The 13082-nt window shown below is 39.5% G+C and overlaps 2 protein-coding genes and 1 long non-coding RNA gene across 4 annotated transcripts in view; 2 read left to right on the forward strand and 1 right to left on the reverse strand.

The window, feature by feature from the left end:
- LOC108653513 (uncharacterized) lies at positions 1-10949 on the forward strand. Of its 2 annotated transcripts, none has more exons than XM_018104059.3 (9): positions 1-722; positions 7268-7384; positions 7440-7523; positions 7613-7707; positions 8171-8348; positions 8416-8604; positions 8785-9078; positions 9142-9354; positions 9453-10949. In XM_018104059.3, the coding sequence occupies exons 1-9, from the start codon at positions 687-689 to the stop codon at positions 9558-9560; spliced, it is 1314 nt and encodes a 437-aa protein (XP_017959548.1). In that variant the 5' UTR covers positions 1-686; the 3' UTR covers positions 9561-10949. The 2 variants fall into 2 exon arrangements, with proteins under 2 accessions (XP_017959548.1, XP_030238050.2); XM_030382190.2 differs by lacking the exon at positions 1-722 and adding an exon at positions 6062-6790.
- Positions 9451-13082, reverse strand: part of LOC149091164 (uncharacterized) — an 8813-nt gene continuing 5181 nt past the window's right edge. The window contains exon 2 of the long non-coding RNA XR_016196958.1: positions 9451-9794. This is a non-coding gene — a long non-coding RNA (uncharacterized LOC149091164). The remainder of the gene's footprint in view (positions 9795-13082) is intronic.
- The window catches only part of atos (atos homolog atossa), a 23469-nt gene continuing 22096 nt past the window's right edge, over positions 11710-13082 (forward strand). Inside the window, exon 1 of the mRNA XM_030382182.2 lies at positions 11710-12833. The gene's annotated coding sequence lies outside the window, so the exon portion shown is untranslated. The remainder of the gene's footprint in view (positions 12834-13082) is intronic.

Raw genomic sequence — 13082 nt, forward strand, 5'->3', positions numbered from 1 at the left:
TTGCATCGATTCATCGGATTCATCGCTACTTTGTGGTTATCTCGTCGAAATTTTCACAAGAAAAATAAACATAAACAGAACAAAGTTAGAGCGAGACGCGCAGAGTGGCGAAACGTATTAAATGTATTGCAGATTTTTCATTGTAATGCTGCAATTGCAAAGCAAAATCGCGATTGAGAACAGATAAAAATAATATCTTATCATTGTGTATATTCGTACACGATAAGTTAGTGTAATGTGCATAAAAATAACTGCAAATAACGATCGAAAACACAATGAAAAAACTGCTCGACAGGGAAAAGTTATTTACGCATTAGGAACAAGTCGGCTTAATTACAATTTCAGTTGGTTATAATGTATAATTATAACGACGCAACAGCAGCAGTAGCAGCTACAACAACGTCGCAAAAGAACAAAGAACTCCAGTGCATTAACAACCAACTGGTACAAACACAGCAGCAGCAGCAGCAGCAGCAGCCGCAGTGCGACGCATAATTTCCTGCTTACCCACACTCACACACACTTACACACAGGCACTGAAGAGCGTGTGCTGTTGTGCGCGTGGGAAGGGGACGCCGTAACGGCCGACCAACAAAGAAAAATATCTCCACACAGATAGAGAGCGTGAGCGTGAGCGAGAAAGACAGAGAGAGAGAGGGCAACGACAGCAAATCGCAACGCATAAAATGACCAATTCGAACCATCGCCATAATCGAATCGATGTAAGTAGAATATCTTATGTACATTATACATGAATATACATATTTACATGTCCTCTGGATGCAAGCAAATATGTTTGTATGAGTCTCTAAATATATGTATGTATGTATGTTGCTCCATTCACACGAAAAGCGTCATAAAGCGTAAAGAAAACAGAACCTTGTTTACTTTGTGTGTGGGTGGGTGTAGGCTAAACCCATATTGGTAGCGCATATGAGAATTTTGTGTTTCCTTTACTTTAGTCTGTTTAGCTGACTGGGAATGCAATTTAAGAGCAGTGCCAACAACAATCAAAGCAATAAAAGCCAAAGGCAACAATAAACAGCTTCAGTGCCTCTCATTGGCTATTCCATTTTAAAATATCCGCGAATGTGTGTAATATATGTATGTATGTGTATCTATTTGTGCATCTGCTCATAGTTGTTGCTCTTTTGTTTGCGCGCATCAGCCACAACACTCACCCACACACACACACGCACATAAACTCCAGACAACGAGACAGTCAGTCAAACAAGATTATCGCCCTTCGTTCTACTTCCCCCTTATACACGAATGCAGTTGTGTTATGCTCATGCACACATACATACATATATACATTTATTTCCTCTTATGATTTCTTTTATAGCAAGTTGGTTCTTTGTCACGAGCAAAATGTCGCCTTTGTTGGCGCTGCACGCTGTTGCTTTCATGCCCTAACCGCTCCTAAAAGTGTAAGTGGCTGCTAACCCAACCCCAAACTTGTCTCACTGTTTGTCTTTTTACACAAGTTAACAGCGACTTAGCAAAAGTGCAATAAACTCGTTGACGTCGACCCCACTGTCGTAACTGTTCACATCCAGTCTAGCTCCCAGCTAATGACCAGTGTTAGGAACTTCTTTGAAGTCTTCAATACATAAACACACATCCACACATCCACACAAACGAGGGTTAGAGTAAGAGTGTGTTTGACTCAGCGCTAGACATCTAATTGGAAGCAGAGTGCAACAGCCCGCAATCCACTCTCCGCTTATAGAGTTGCCCAACCCATGCTAATTGCCTGAAGGGGAAGGCGGAAGGTGTCTGATTTTGATTTGCGTTGTAGCTATCGTTCTTAGCTGTCGAAAATGGATTAAAAATGTACATGAGTCAATGTGACTATGAGTGTGTGTGAGTTCTCGTTTACAGTTAAATTGTGTCTGGATTGCTATTGAAATTAAGTTAACAGCAATAACAACAACAAAAGCAAAGATGACCACAGGGCTTTTCAGCGGAAAAACAGCTGACATGAAATTACAACTGTCTGGCAGCACTATGCATGCAATTAAAAAGTGAATGCAAACATATGTACATGTATGTATGTAAGTATTATACAGCCATTCATAGTGTTGGTGGTGTTGGTGTTGGTGGCGCTTTAAACGCAGCAGTGGAATTTTAGTTGGTTCCATGCCGACATTTGTTTTTGTTTGTCAAACGCTTGCGCTCTCTCACTCTCACTCAGTCGCTCGTTTGTTCGCTCTGCCTTCGGCGCGCACACACATACATACGCTCTCATTGAGACTTTCGTGTTGTTATTTTTGTGGGTGCATTGCACCGCCCCCTCGCACGCATCTGGCGCGCGCTCCATAGTATATGCTTGCATGTGTATGTAGTGTGTGTGTAATTGTAAGTGTGACCCCACATGCATTTTCGAGGCCCGAGCAGAGCGCATTCGAGCTGCAGCTGTTCGCTGTTCGCTGCTCGCTCAGTTACCATTCTGTGCTCTGTTGTTATCCATGTCGTCGCGTTGTTGCGGTCGTCGCTGCGCTGTCATTGTCTCGCGTGTCTGCATTTACTCTGGTTGTGTGATTTTGGTTTTTCCAGCGCATCCACATAACAAAAAGTAAAAAGTCAAAATTATTTGTGTAGAAATCTTTGAAATTCTTTTGCTGAATTTGTGCGCGTACTATGTAAATCGTCGCACAGTAATAAAAGAAGACCAATTCAACAGAAATTAAACATTAAAAAAACAAATGGTACGCGATGTATTTTTTATTTATTTACTGTGTTTTTTTTATTATCAACTGGACATGTAAAACTTAAGTGTAAATGTATTAGTGCTCGCTCTCATACATATGTGCTCGTGAGTGTGACTGTTTGGTGTTTTTGCATACATACATATAACACTTTATTACAGTTGCCTTTAGTTTGCGTGTGTTTTTTTCCTTGTGTGTCGTCAGCTGTTCTCTGTTCTTTATCGCTGTCTGTTTTGCGCTCCAACGGTAGTTGGTCCCACACTGCTGCAAAAGGGAAATTGTTATGCTTTTGTAATTTAGCTGTCTCTCTGTGCCTCTGTCTATGCTGATAAGGTTTTATTCTTTTTCATTGCTTTTATTGCGTCTCGCTTTTGATTGTTATTTGCGTGCTCGCATAATTCTTTTTAGGTACATGCATGCAAAAAGCACGCAGACATATGCACGTACGCACATGCATATGTATATGCATTATACATACTTACATTCATATACATAGATAACTGTATGTAGCACAGATATGCACACGACTGACCCAGTTTTCGGTGACCTTGTGGCCTTCGAGAGCCCCATATACAGATTGTCATATACTTTTTGTATATACATGTACATACATATGTAAGTATGTATGTATATCAGTGCAATAGACTCGCCAATTGACACACAGCTGACTGCATGACTGGCTAGCTGGGCTGTTTGATTTGGCCATGGCTTATATAAATGCAGTTCGCTTCCCAATTTTTTGTATTTATATTCAAATACAAATATAAATAGCTTTTATATGCAAATACATACATGCATATATAGGTTTGTTGTTCTTCTGTCCATTACATTTGGTCGAGGTCGCTGTCCATAAAAGCAATAAGACAACAGTGGTCGATATGCAGAGTTTGCATTTTAAATATTGTTTACTTTTTAAGACGATCAACACAATAGCTCTATCTCTGTCACACACTCTCTCGCTCTCTCGTCTTTTAGCACCTTTGCGCTTTTTTTTGCTTTGCTTGTGCCTTTGCGCCGTAATTGCGTTTACGATTCCAATTTATTTTCGACATTATGCCTCTCAGCTGTTCGTAGAGCGTGTTTTTCATCTTCTTCTTTCTTTTTTTGTGAGACTTGGGCTGTAGCTTCGACGTTCCTAACAAATCAGCGTACAACGTCCAGATAATAGTGTACCCAGAATCACGTACTCGAGCGAGGGCAGCTCATGTATTATTAATTATAAATAAACGAATGCATATATTGTTGATTGATGTAATTAAGTGATCATACATTGTTTATTGTTTGTTTATTTTTTTTATATAAAAACGAATGTAATTGTAATATCAATTACTTCTCAAACGACCCTCGGACAAATAATCAAAACTTCTGCCTTCTGTGTGACCGTCGCTTCTCATTGTGGCAAGTGAAAAGTGTGCACCTAATCATGCGAAATGAATTAAAGCCTTTTAGTTGAGTTAAAATAAATAAGAATTTTGATGTGAGATGATTTCACACAAGCCATGAAACATGCGATAACTGTGTGCTCACCCCTCTCTCTCTCTCTTCCCCTATCTTTGTTGCGGCTTCCACTCAGCCCTTTCTGCTTGCTTACGCTATTCCTATGTATGTAAGTGCATAGAAAGATTTGTGTATCATATCGGTTACATAGATTCGCATAGATTTGACAGTATAAGAGTTGGCCATATAAGAGCATGTTGATAGTTGTTGCTGTGAGCCATTGAAGCAAGGCTACAAATTAGCATAGACATAAAGGCATGATGAACATGCAACGTGTGTGTCATGCATGTCTATTTAAATGCATATGTATGTACATTTTCATTTTACTTCTATAAATACGAATTTAATTCAAAAGCTTTGTCACTCATCGCATGAGTCCTCCAATCAGCAATATAATGATCTTCAATGCGACGAATAAAGCCTCATTATATGTACCTATTGTAATATAATACATGCATATGCACATGTGTATATGTAAATGTGTGTCCATTTAAAAAAAAAAATGGGGAAAAAGGAATTTTAAGTCTTCTCTTGCGCTATAGTTTGCTTTTGCTCGCTCTTTTGATATACTTAAGCTTCCTTTTAATAAATGAACGCAGATTGAGTTGTGACACTCTTATACATACATACATACATATGTGTGTACATAAGTGTTTATATATTGAGCATTAAGCTCATAAATGAACTTTTTATTTATATATGAACAATACTTCATGTAATATTTATAATTTTTATATTAATATTTATGCACACATGTCTACATGTATGTATGTACATATGTAAGTTTTGCATGTATTTTTGGTCACTCGCTGGTTACTTCCAGTTATTGAGCCGATCATCAAGTTCCAATCAGCTGGTCTGCTGTATGCTTGTCTGTATGTATGTATGTGGTTTTATTCTTTGGTCGCTTTACTCGAATTCGCAACACGTTCGATTGCCTTTTTAAATTGGCTTTGATGATTTTTCATTTAAGCTGAATGCCATACACTTTAAATATTTTAGGGGGAGGTGGTGCGGAATAAGGGGAGTTGGCGCATGGTCATTGACTGGTCGTCCGTTTTTGGGGTCTCAGTCGGAGGCATAACGCGAAGCGTGTGAGTTGTCAATTATGCGCGAGGCAGAAAGATCAGTTGGCCATATAGGTTGAAGACAAATATAAAACAATATACATATGTATGTATACAAATGTATATTACATTATTAAGAAATTCATTTAAATCTGCATAAGTTGCATTGTAACGACGTCAACCTTGGGTGGATATTATGATGTCTTTTAATATGTATTTCTGTTCTATTTCTCACGTGCGCGCCACGCGTAGCTATAAAGTTAAAAGCTAAACCAAATATCGAAACAAAAGCAACAATAATAAAAATACAATGAATAAACAATTCAACAAACACAAGTTCCTGGTGTAAAAAGTAAAAAGAGCAAAAAGTGCACTCGATACGAAGAGCGGCGGAGCGAATGATTGACTAAGCACTCTTGATTAAATAAGCGATTCGAAGAGCAGCAACGGAAAAGAGCGCGACGAAGTCTCTTCATTGTAAATTTATGGTTTGTTTTCGTCAAGCAGCAGCAGCAGCAGCAGCAGCAGCAGCCAAAAACAAACAAAAGTCAAAGAGAGGGGAATATATCACGACATAACCAAATACGCAATTTGTGAATAATTTAATCGTGCATTCACACGAAGACACAAACAATAGCGCGCAACGGCTAAGACCTTTCTCTCTCTCTCTATCTCTCGTTCGCTCTCTCGCTGAGTGAGTGAGCGTCAGTCGAAGAGTTGACGCTTTAAAGAACAGAAGGCAACGGAAGAAAGACTAGAGCAACGCTGCTTTGCGTTTGAAGAGCTTACACGAACGAACCCTTGATGTTTGCGCGTAGTGGTATTAGTGCTGCGCCTAATAGTGGCAGTGGCAGAGGCAGTGCTGATGACGGCGGCGGTGGCGGTGGCGTCGGCAGTGGAGGTGGTGGTGGAGTCGCTGCTGGCAGTATTGAGTTGCTGTGTCCACCCAGCGGCAGCAGCAGCATTAGCGGCAGTGGCAGCTTCAGCAGCAGCGGCGCCAGTACAACGGCAACTAACAGCACCAGCGTCAGCGTAAGTGCGTCGACGCCTGCCGCTGCTGCGGCCTTGTTGGATGACAGCGCAGAGAACAACAATAATGCGAATGCCAATCGAAATTTGAGCTTACAGCTGAGCAATAGCAGCAGCAGCAACAGCAACAGCAGCAGCAGCAACAACAACAATGTGAACAACAATAATAACCACAGCAATGGTAACGGCAGCGGCAGCGGCAGCACAAATCTAATCAGTGGCATCTGCAGCAGCATTTGGCGCACAGCAACCTTTGGCAGCGCAGCGCCCATTGCTAGCATTATGGCTGTTAACAGTAACAGCAGCAGCAGTAGCAACAGCAGCAGCAGCAGCAACAGCAGCAGCAGTGGCACTGGCAGCGGCGTCAGCGCCAGCTACTCATCCAGCGCATCCTCAATTTCGCCAGCAGCAGATGAGGCGTGCGTTGTAGAGCAGCAGCAGCGCACACAAATGCCAATGCAGCTCGGTGTGGAACAGGACGAGTCCGTAAGATTAAACACAAAAGAAAACAAAGACAGATCAGAAAAACAAAAACAAAGAAAAAAAAAAAAACAAATACAAATATTGCTTTGATTTTCGGTTTCCACTCCATTCACTCGATATGGCATCTCTCAGCGGTCATTCATCAAGGCTATCATTTTGTACATAGCCCCACGTCTCGCCTCGCCCTGTTGTATTCTCTCTCCTCTATCTTCCCCACTCTCTCTCTCTCTCTCTTTCCGTCTCGAGCATTGTTCATCAATTAATTTGTTCTTTTCCTTTATTGTTTGAGCATTGTTTTTGGGGCAGCCTCAATTAAGATTGGAGTCAATTGTTTTGTTTTGGTACGACAGTCGCATCAAATTTCTATTAAAAACAAATTACTCATTTAACACTTGTGTGGATGTCAGAGCTACATCCACATATATGTACATACGTGTGAGTGTGTGTACGCTGGCTCATGACTTTGTCATTTATTCACAGCAAACATTCCTAGGCGCCACCGAACTGGACGATGAGCTAATCAAACAACTGCCAAAGGAGGTATTGCTGCGCGTTTTCTCCTACCTGGATGTCGTCTCATTATGCCGCTGTGCCCAGGTGAGTCGCTCAACATCAATATGCATACAGATGAAACTAAATTATTTGTGCGTAGGTGTGCAAATATTGGAATGTGCTCGCCTTAGACGGTTCCAGCTGGCAGAAAATCAATTTGTTCGATTTCCAACGTGATATCGAGGTGTGTATTTAATCGCTATGCATTACCTGACTTGGCTACCTTTAATTATCATTATGCTTTTTCTTTCCTTGCGCACGCCGTTCATACAGGGCCCGGTGATCGAGAATATATCGCAACGATGCGGCGGCTTTCTCAAATCTTTATCGCTTCGTGGCTGCCAATTCGTGGGAGATCAGTCCATAAAGTAAGTAACAATATATGTATGTATATACACTTATTTATACATATGTATGTAATACATATATGTACATACATATGTATATAATAAAGCATAATTCACTCTAACGAAATTGAATGCGTTTAAATTGCGTTTTTAATGTGAAGCAAGCAGAGTGAGAAGAAAAAGAAGAAGAAGAGATAGAAAAAGAGCATCACTCAAAAAAGTGAGAGCGCAATTTTGATTGAGCGCAAATAAGAACCAACAACAAAGTGCAGCTTCGCTCAAAGAAAAGAGAGAGAGAGAGAGTGAAAACAATTCAATGAGACATAAGGGCAATACAGTGAGAGGATATAGAGACAGTTATTTCCTTTTGTGTGTGTGTAGTTGGAATTGTAACTTAAACCGAAAGCATTGAGGAATTGAGAAACTTGCATTCAAATTATTAATTATAAATAATAATTGTATAAAAACGTTTTTTATTATGCAGAACTCTAGCAAATCACTGCCACAATATCGAACACCTGGATCTGTCGAAATGCAAGGAGATCACAGACAATGCAGTCGCAGACATAAGCAGATACTGCAGCAAGCTGACGGCCATCAACTTGGACTCCTGCTCGAACATAACAGATAATAGCCTCAAATATATATCGGATGGCTGTCCGGTAAATCAACTCAATATTAGCCTAATTCCGAAAAAAGTGAAGTAATATGAGTGTGCTTATTTTGTAGAACCTGCTGGAGATCAATGTGTCCTGGTGCCATTTGGTGTCCGAAAATGGAATCGAGGCGCTGGCACGCGGTTGTGTCAAACTGCGAAAGTTCAGCAGCAAAGGTTGTAAACAAATAAACGACAATGCCATCACGTGCCTGGCCAAATACTGTCCCGATCTAATGGTGCTAAATCTACACAGCTGCGAGGTAATGCCAATTGTAACTGGCTAATTAATAATTGAGATAGCAAATGTGGGGAAATAAACAAATGAGAAGCTCAAGCTGTATTTCTAGGTGTAGTGATCTCCATATCAGATCTGTTTCCAAATGAAATATCTATGAAGTTTTCTTTAGCCTACATTTATAGCTGTATCTTTGCCTTTGCAGACCATCAGCGACACGTCCATACGGCAGTTGGCCGCGAGCTGCCCTCGACTGCAGAAGCTGTGCGTGTCCAAGTGTGTGGAACTAACTGATCTCTCGCTGATGGCCTTGTCGCAGCACAACCAACAGTTGAACACCTTGGAGGTGTCGGGCTGTCGCAATTTTACGGACATTGGCTTTCAGGCGTTGGGCCGTAACTGCAAGTACCTGGAGCGCATGGATTTGGAGGAGTGTAGCCAGATAACGGATCTGACGCTGGCTCACCTGGCCACCGGCTGTCCCAGTCTTGAGAAGCTGGTAAGCTTTCCTAGAATACCCTATAATTGAGTTAGTTTTATACATCGTTCGTTTCCCTTATAGACGCTGTCGCACTGCGAACTGATTACGGACGATGGCATACGGCATTTGACTACGGGCAGCTGTGCAGCTGAGAGTCTATCGGTGCTAGAGCTGGACAATTGTCCATTGATCACGGATCGAACGCTGGAGCATTTAGTGTCGTGCCACAATTTGCAGCGCATCGAGCTCTTTGACTGCCAGCTCATTTCACGCGCAGCCATACGCAAACTGAAGGTGGGCGTGGTAGCAGGCAGTAGCTATATATATATTCGAATATATGTGTAAATCTATAGAGTATATACCATTTGCTGAACTTTCTGTTTTGCTTTCAGAATCATCTACCAAATATCAAGGTGCACGCCTATTTTGCACCTGTCACACCGCCCGCTGTGACAACGGGGCATCGTCCAAGATATTGTCGCTGCTGTGAGATTCTCTGAGATACGGCCATTGGCTTTGCCCGAAGGATAATGCGCAAATCTGCCACGGACTGATGTTGGCCTGTTTGCATCATCCTGATTGCCATGCTCCTAAGCCTGATGCTCATTGCGATGTTGTATTATCTCAAATTGCTTGAAGGCGGCGACTAATGAACGGTGGATGGTGGATGCTGGAATGATGGATGATAAGTGCAGGAAGCAAAGCAAAACACAGCTACGCTCACACACAAACACCTACAACACACACACACACACACACACACACACACACCGATAGAAACTGTGTATAACTAAAGCAAGATTCTAATAACTCGATATTTAAGCATTCGAAACACACAAAAATTGTAACGAAATTCGTTTTACTAAAACGAATCGAAGCAAAACACTTTTAATAGTCTTTAGTTTTATTACTTTCAAAGAGTTTCTAAAACTCTGTCCTTCAAACATGTAAAATTGTGATTATTTTATTTAATATGCTAAGCTGTTATGTTAACTAGATAACGTTTAATGATTTTTGTGTGTATTATTAGCCATTATTATTTGTAAAGTTTTCATGTTTGTTTCATCTATCTGATCTTTTTTGTTTATCTTTAAGAATAATTGTCAATCAAATTAGCTAAACATGTTTTGCTTTTGCATGTAGATATACGTACATATGTATATGTATGTATACATATATTTTCACTTGAATATTTTCTATAATTTCACACGCCCACACGATCACACAAGCATACACATACAACTTGCTTGCATGCTGTTTAGGTGTTGATACAATTATGATTTTATGATTAGTGAGAGCAAATGCATATAATACTAATATATGTGTATATGTATGTATATATACATAACTGAGATTTTAATCAAGTCTAAAGATGTCGATAGAACCACAAAGCGTTCACCCACACATACAACTACACACACACACACACACACCTTACAGTCAATGAATAATTTTAGGCTATTTTCCAATATAACTGTTGCTATATTCCGTTCTTTTTTAATTTATTGCCAGCTAAATCATATGTAAGCATATACATATATAACAAAGAACATTATACATTATGCAATATGCAATAAATATATAGTCACACAGCACGCATCGGCATACATGTGCTTGTGTTTGTGTCTGGCTGCACACAATGTCAACGAAATACAATTTGTATATTAAACCATAACAAACACAAACTAAAAACAAAAAACGAGAAAAAACAAAAAAATACAAATAATAACCATTCAAGTGCAAGCAAATCTTTTACACACAAATAAACAAACAAACAGATGGATCACGTTTCTAAAACATTACATAAACACACATGGTAAATAAATCAATATATATATATACATTATGAGAAAACAAAATATATATATATTTAATTATATAACTCTATACATGTATAATTGTCTATTTTGTAAATGTATTCCACACAAAATGAAGAGCGGGTACAACATTTCAAATTGGAAATACTTTTTGTCATCTCCCTTTCGAGTTTCTACCAATTGGTTTTTACACAGGTTTCTTATATGAACTAAAGCTATCTATGCTACATAGCTGGGGTATCAAGAAACCGAGCTTATTTCTAATAAGAGTTAAAGCGATCTTATTGGTGATTACGCATCTAGACATATTTACATCTTAGTAGAGTAAACACAAAAGGCACGCTGCCAGTGGGAATTTAACATTTAATATATGTGTAAATTTATTTGTTGTGCTTAAAACTAAATGTAGCATTTAAAATATCAATTGGTTGCCTCATCTAATGGCTTGTAGCTAAACAATCTATAGCTAATTAACTAGTAATTTATGTGTTTCTATAATATATGAACCAATAAGTGCATCAATAGTTTTATGATATCATCAACTTTAATTAAACTTACCTTAAGGTCTATACATAAAAAAGAAAAACGACAAATATTTATTTAACGAAATAAAATGTGCTAAGCTTTCGAAGGTGAATATGTAAGTACAGACATATGTGTGCAAAATCAGATTTTTAATATGGGCATGTCAAAGAAAGATTTAAAATGAGCGCGCATTTCAGTGGTGCTCCATTAAGAAAACGGTAATAACGTGACACTGTTTTCTTCGATAAGTAGTTATCGTTCAGCCTCCTCAGTTATCGCCGTCATCGTTTAATGATTATGAGATACTTTTCGATTGCAATCGAGCTGTAGTTGTTTAGTTTGCGCTAGACGAAGGCATATCGAAATAATAAACAATTATGTTGAGATTATTAACAATCTGTATCTGCAGTGAATATTAAAAGCGTGTGTTTGTGTGTTGTGTGTGAACGCGCTTAATTATGCAAAACGCAGCAGCCAAAGACGCTCCTAACAGCGGTGAAAGTGTTGTTGTTGTTGCAGCAGCGAAATTGGTTTTGTTCGCTAGCAGCAGTGACTGTGGTTCAATTTGTTGTGGTATTCGCTTTAGCAGCAACGATCAATTTTCCCTAATAAAGACAACAAAGTGAAACATAGGAGACGAGAGCGAACGAAAAGTGCGGTAGACAAGTGAATAAAAAAATCAAACAATTGGCTTTTTTCGTTTAATTATTTTTCGGTTTTCCGCATTGTACGCCAATAAACTTGCAGTGCTGCTTGCGTTTACAGTTACACACATACATAAATACAGAGATATGTATATGCTGTATGCTATAATAAGTTCAAGGAAAGCAGAAAGCAAAATGCGAGAAACAGAATGTGCAATGCAGTAGTAAAAGAAAGAAAGCAATTGACGCCTGCTGCTTGGGCCTCGCCTCGCCTCTGTACATTTCATATTATGTAAAAAGTGGCTCTTTGTTGACTCTGGTGCACCTGAATTTAAGTGTGCGTGCAATAAATATTAATTCAATTCGAGCTGCATGCAATAATAATGTTCAAAACGGAGCCAAATAATCGATGTGCGAAAATTTACCGTTGTCGGCTGTAAGCTGGCGCGGGGGCAGCAGCAACCGCAGCATTTGTAGCAACAAAGCACAGCTGAGCGTCGGCGTCGGCGTTGCTTGATGTGTGCGTGTGCGTCTACGTTTGTGTGCAATTGAATAAGGAAGGAGTGGAGAAGGCAAATAACAACAGTCCCAATCGGAAGCAGGAGCAGCAGAAGCAGCAGCGGATCTGCGAAGCGAATCGAATCAATATTTATTATGCGAAAGTCCAACTGAACTGCAAAAATGTCCAAGTGAAGCAACTAAACTAATTGGCAACAGGAATAAAATCGGAAAGCTGTGGGGCAACCTTGCAAGTTCTTTGCCCTTCTATTTATTCGTTGGTTAAACGGTAAGTCAGCCATTTTGATTACATTTCGCTTTGGTTTTGCGTCTTTAGCGAATTACGTACCCAATTTGCATTACGTATGAAAGTCTATGACTATTTCTGTATGTATGAAAAATATGTATGCATGTAAATACAAGAAACATACTATGTACATACATATATGGGCAGCATTTGAATTTGAGTATTAACATGTTAATGACAGTTAGAATTCGAATTTCACAAGAGAACTTTGAGGATTGCGTTGTAGAGCTT

This window comes from Drosophila navojoa, chromosome 5 (genome assembly GCF_054131105.1).
Source record: "Drosophila navojoa isolate 15081-1374.11 chromosome 5, UAZ_NAV_1.0, whole genome shotgun sequence".
Taxonomy (NCBI): Eukaryota; Metazoa; Arthropoda; class Insecta; order Diptera; family Drosophilidae; genus Drosophila; species Drosophila navojoa.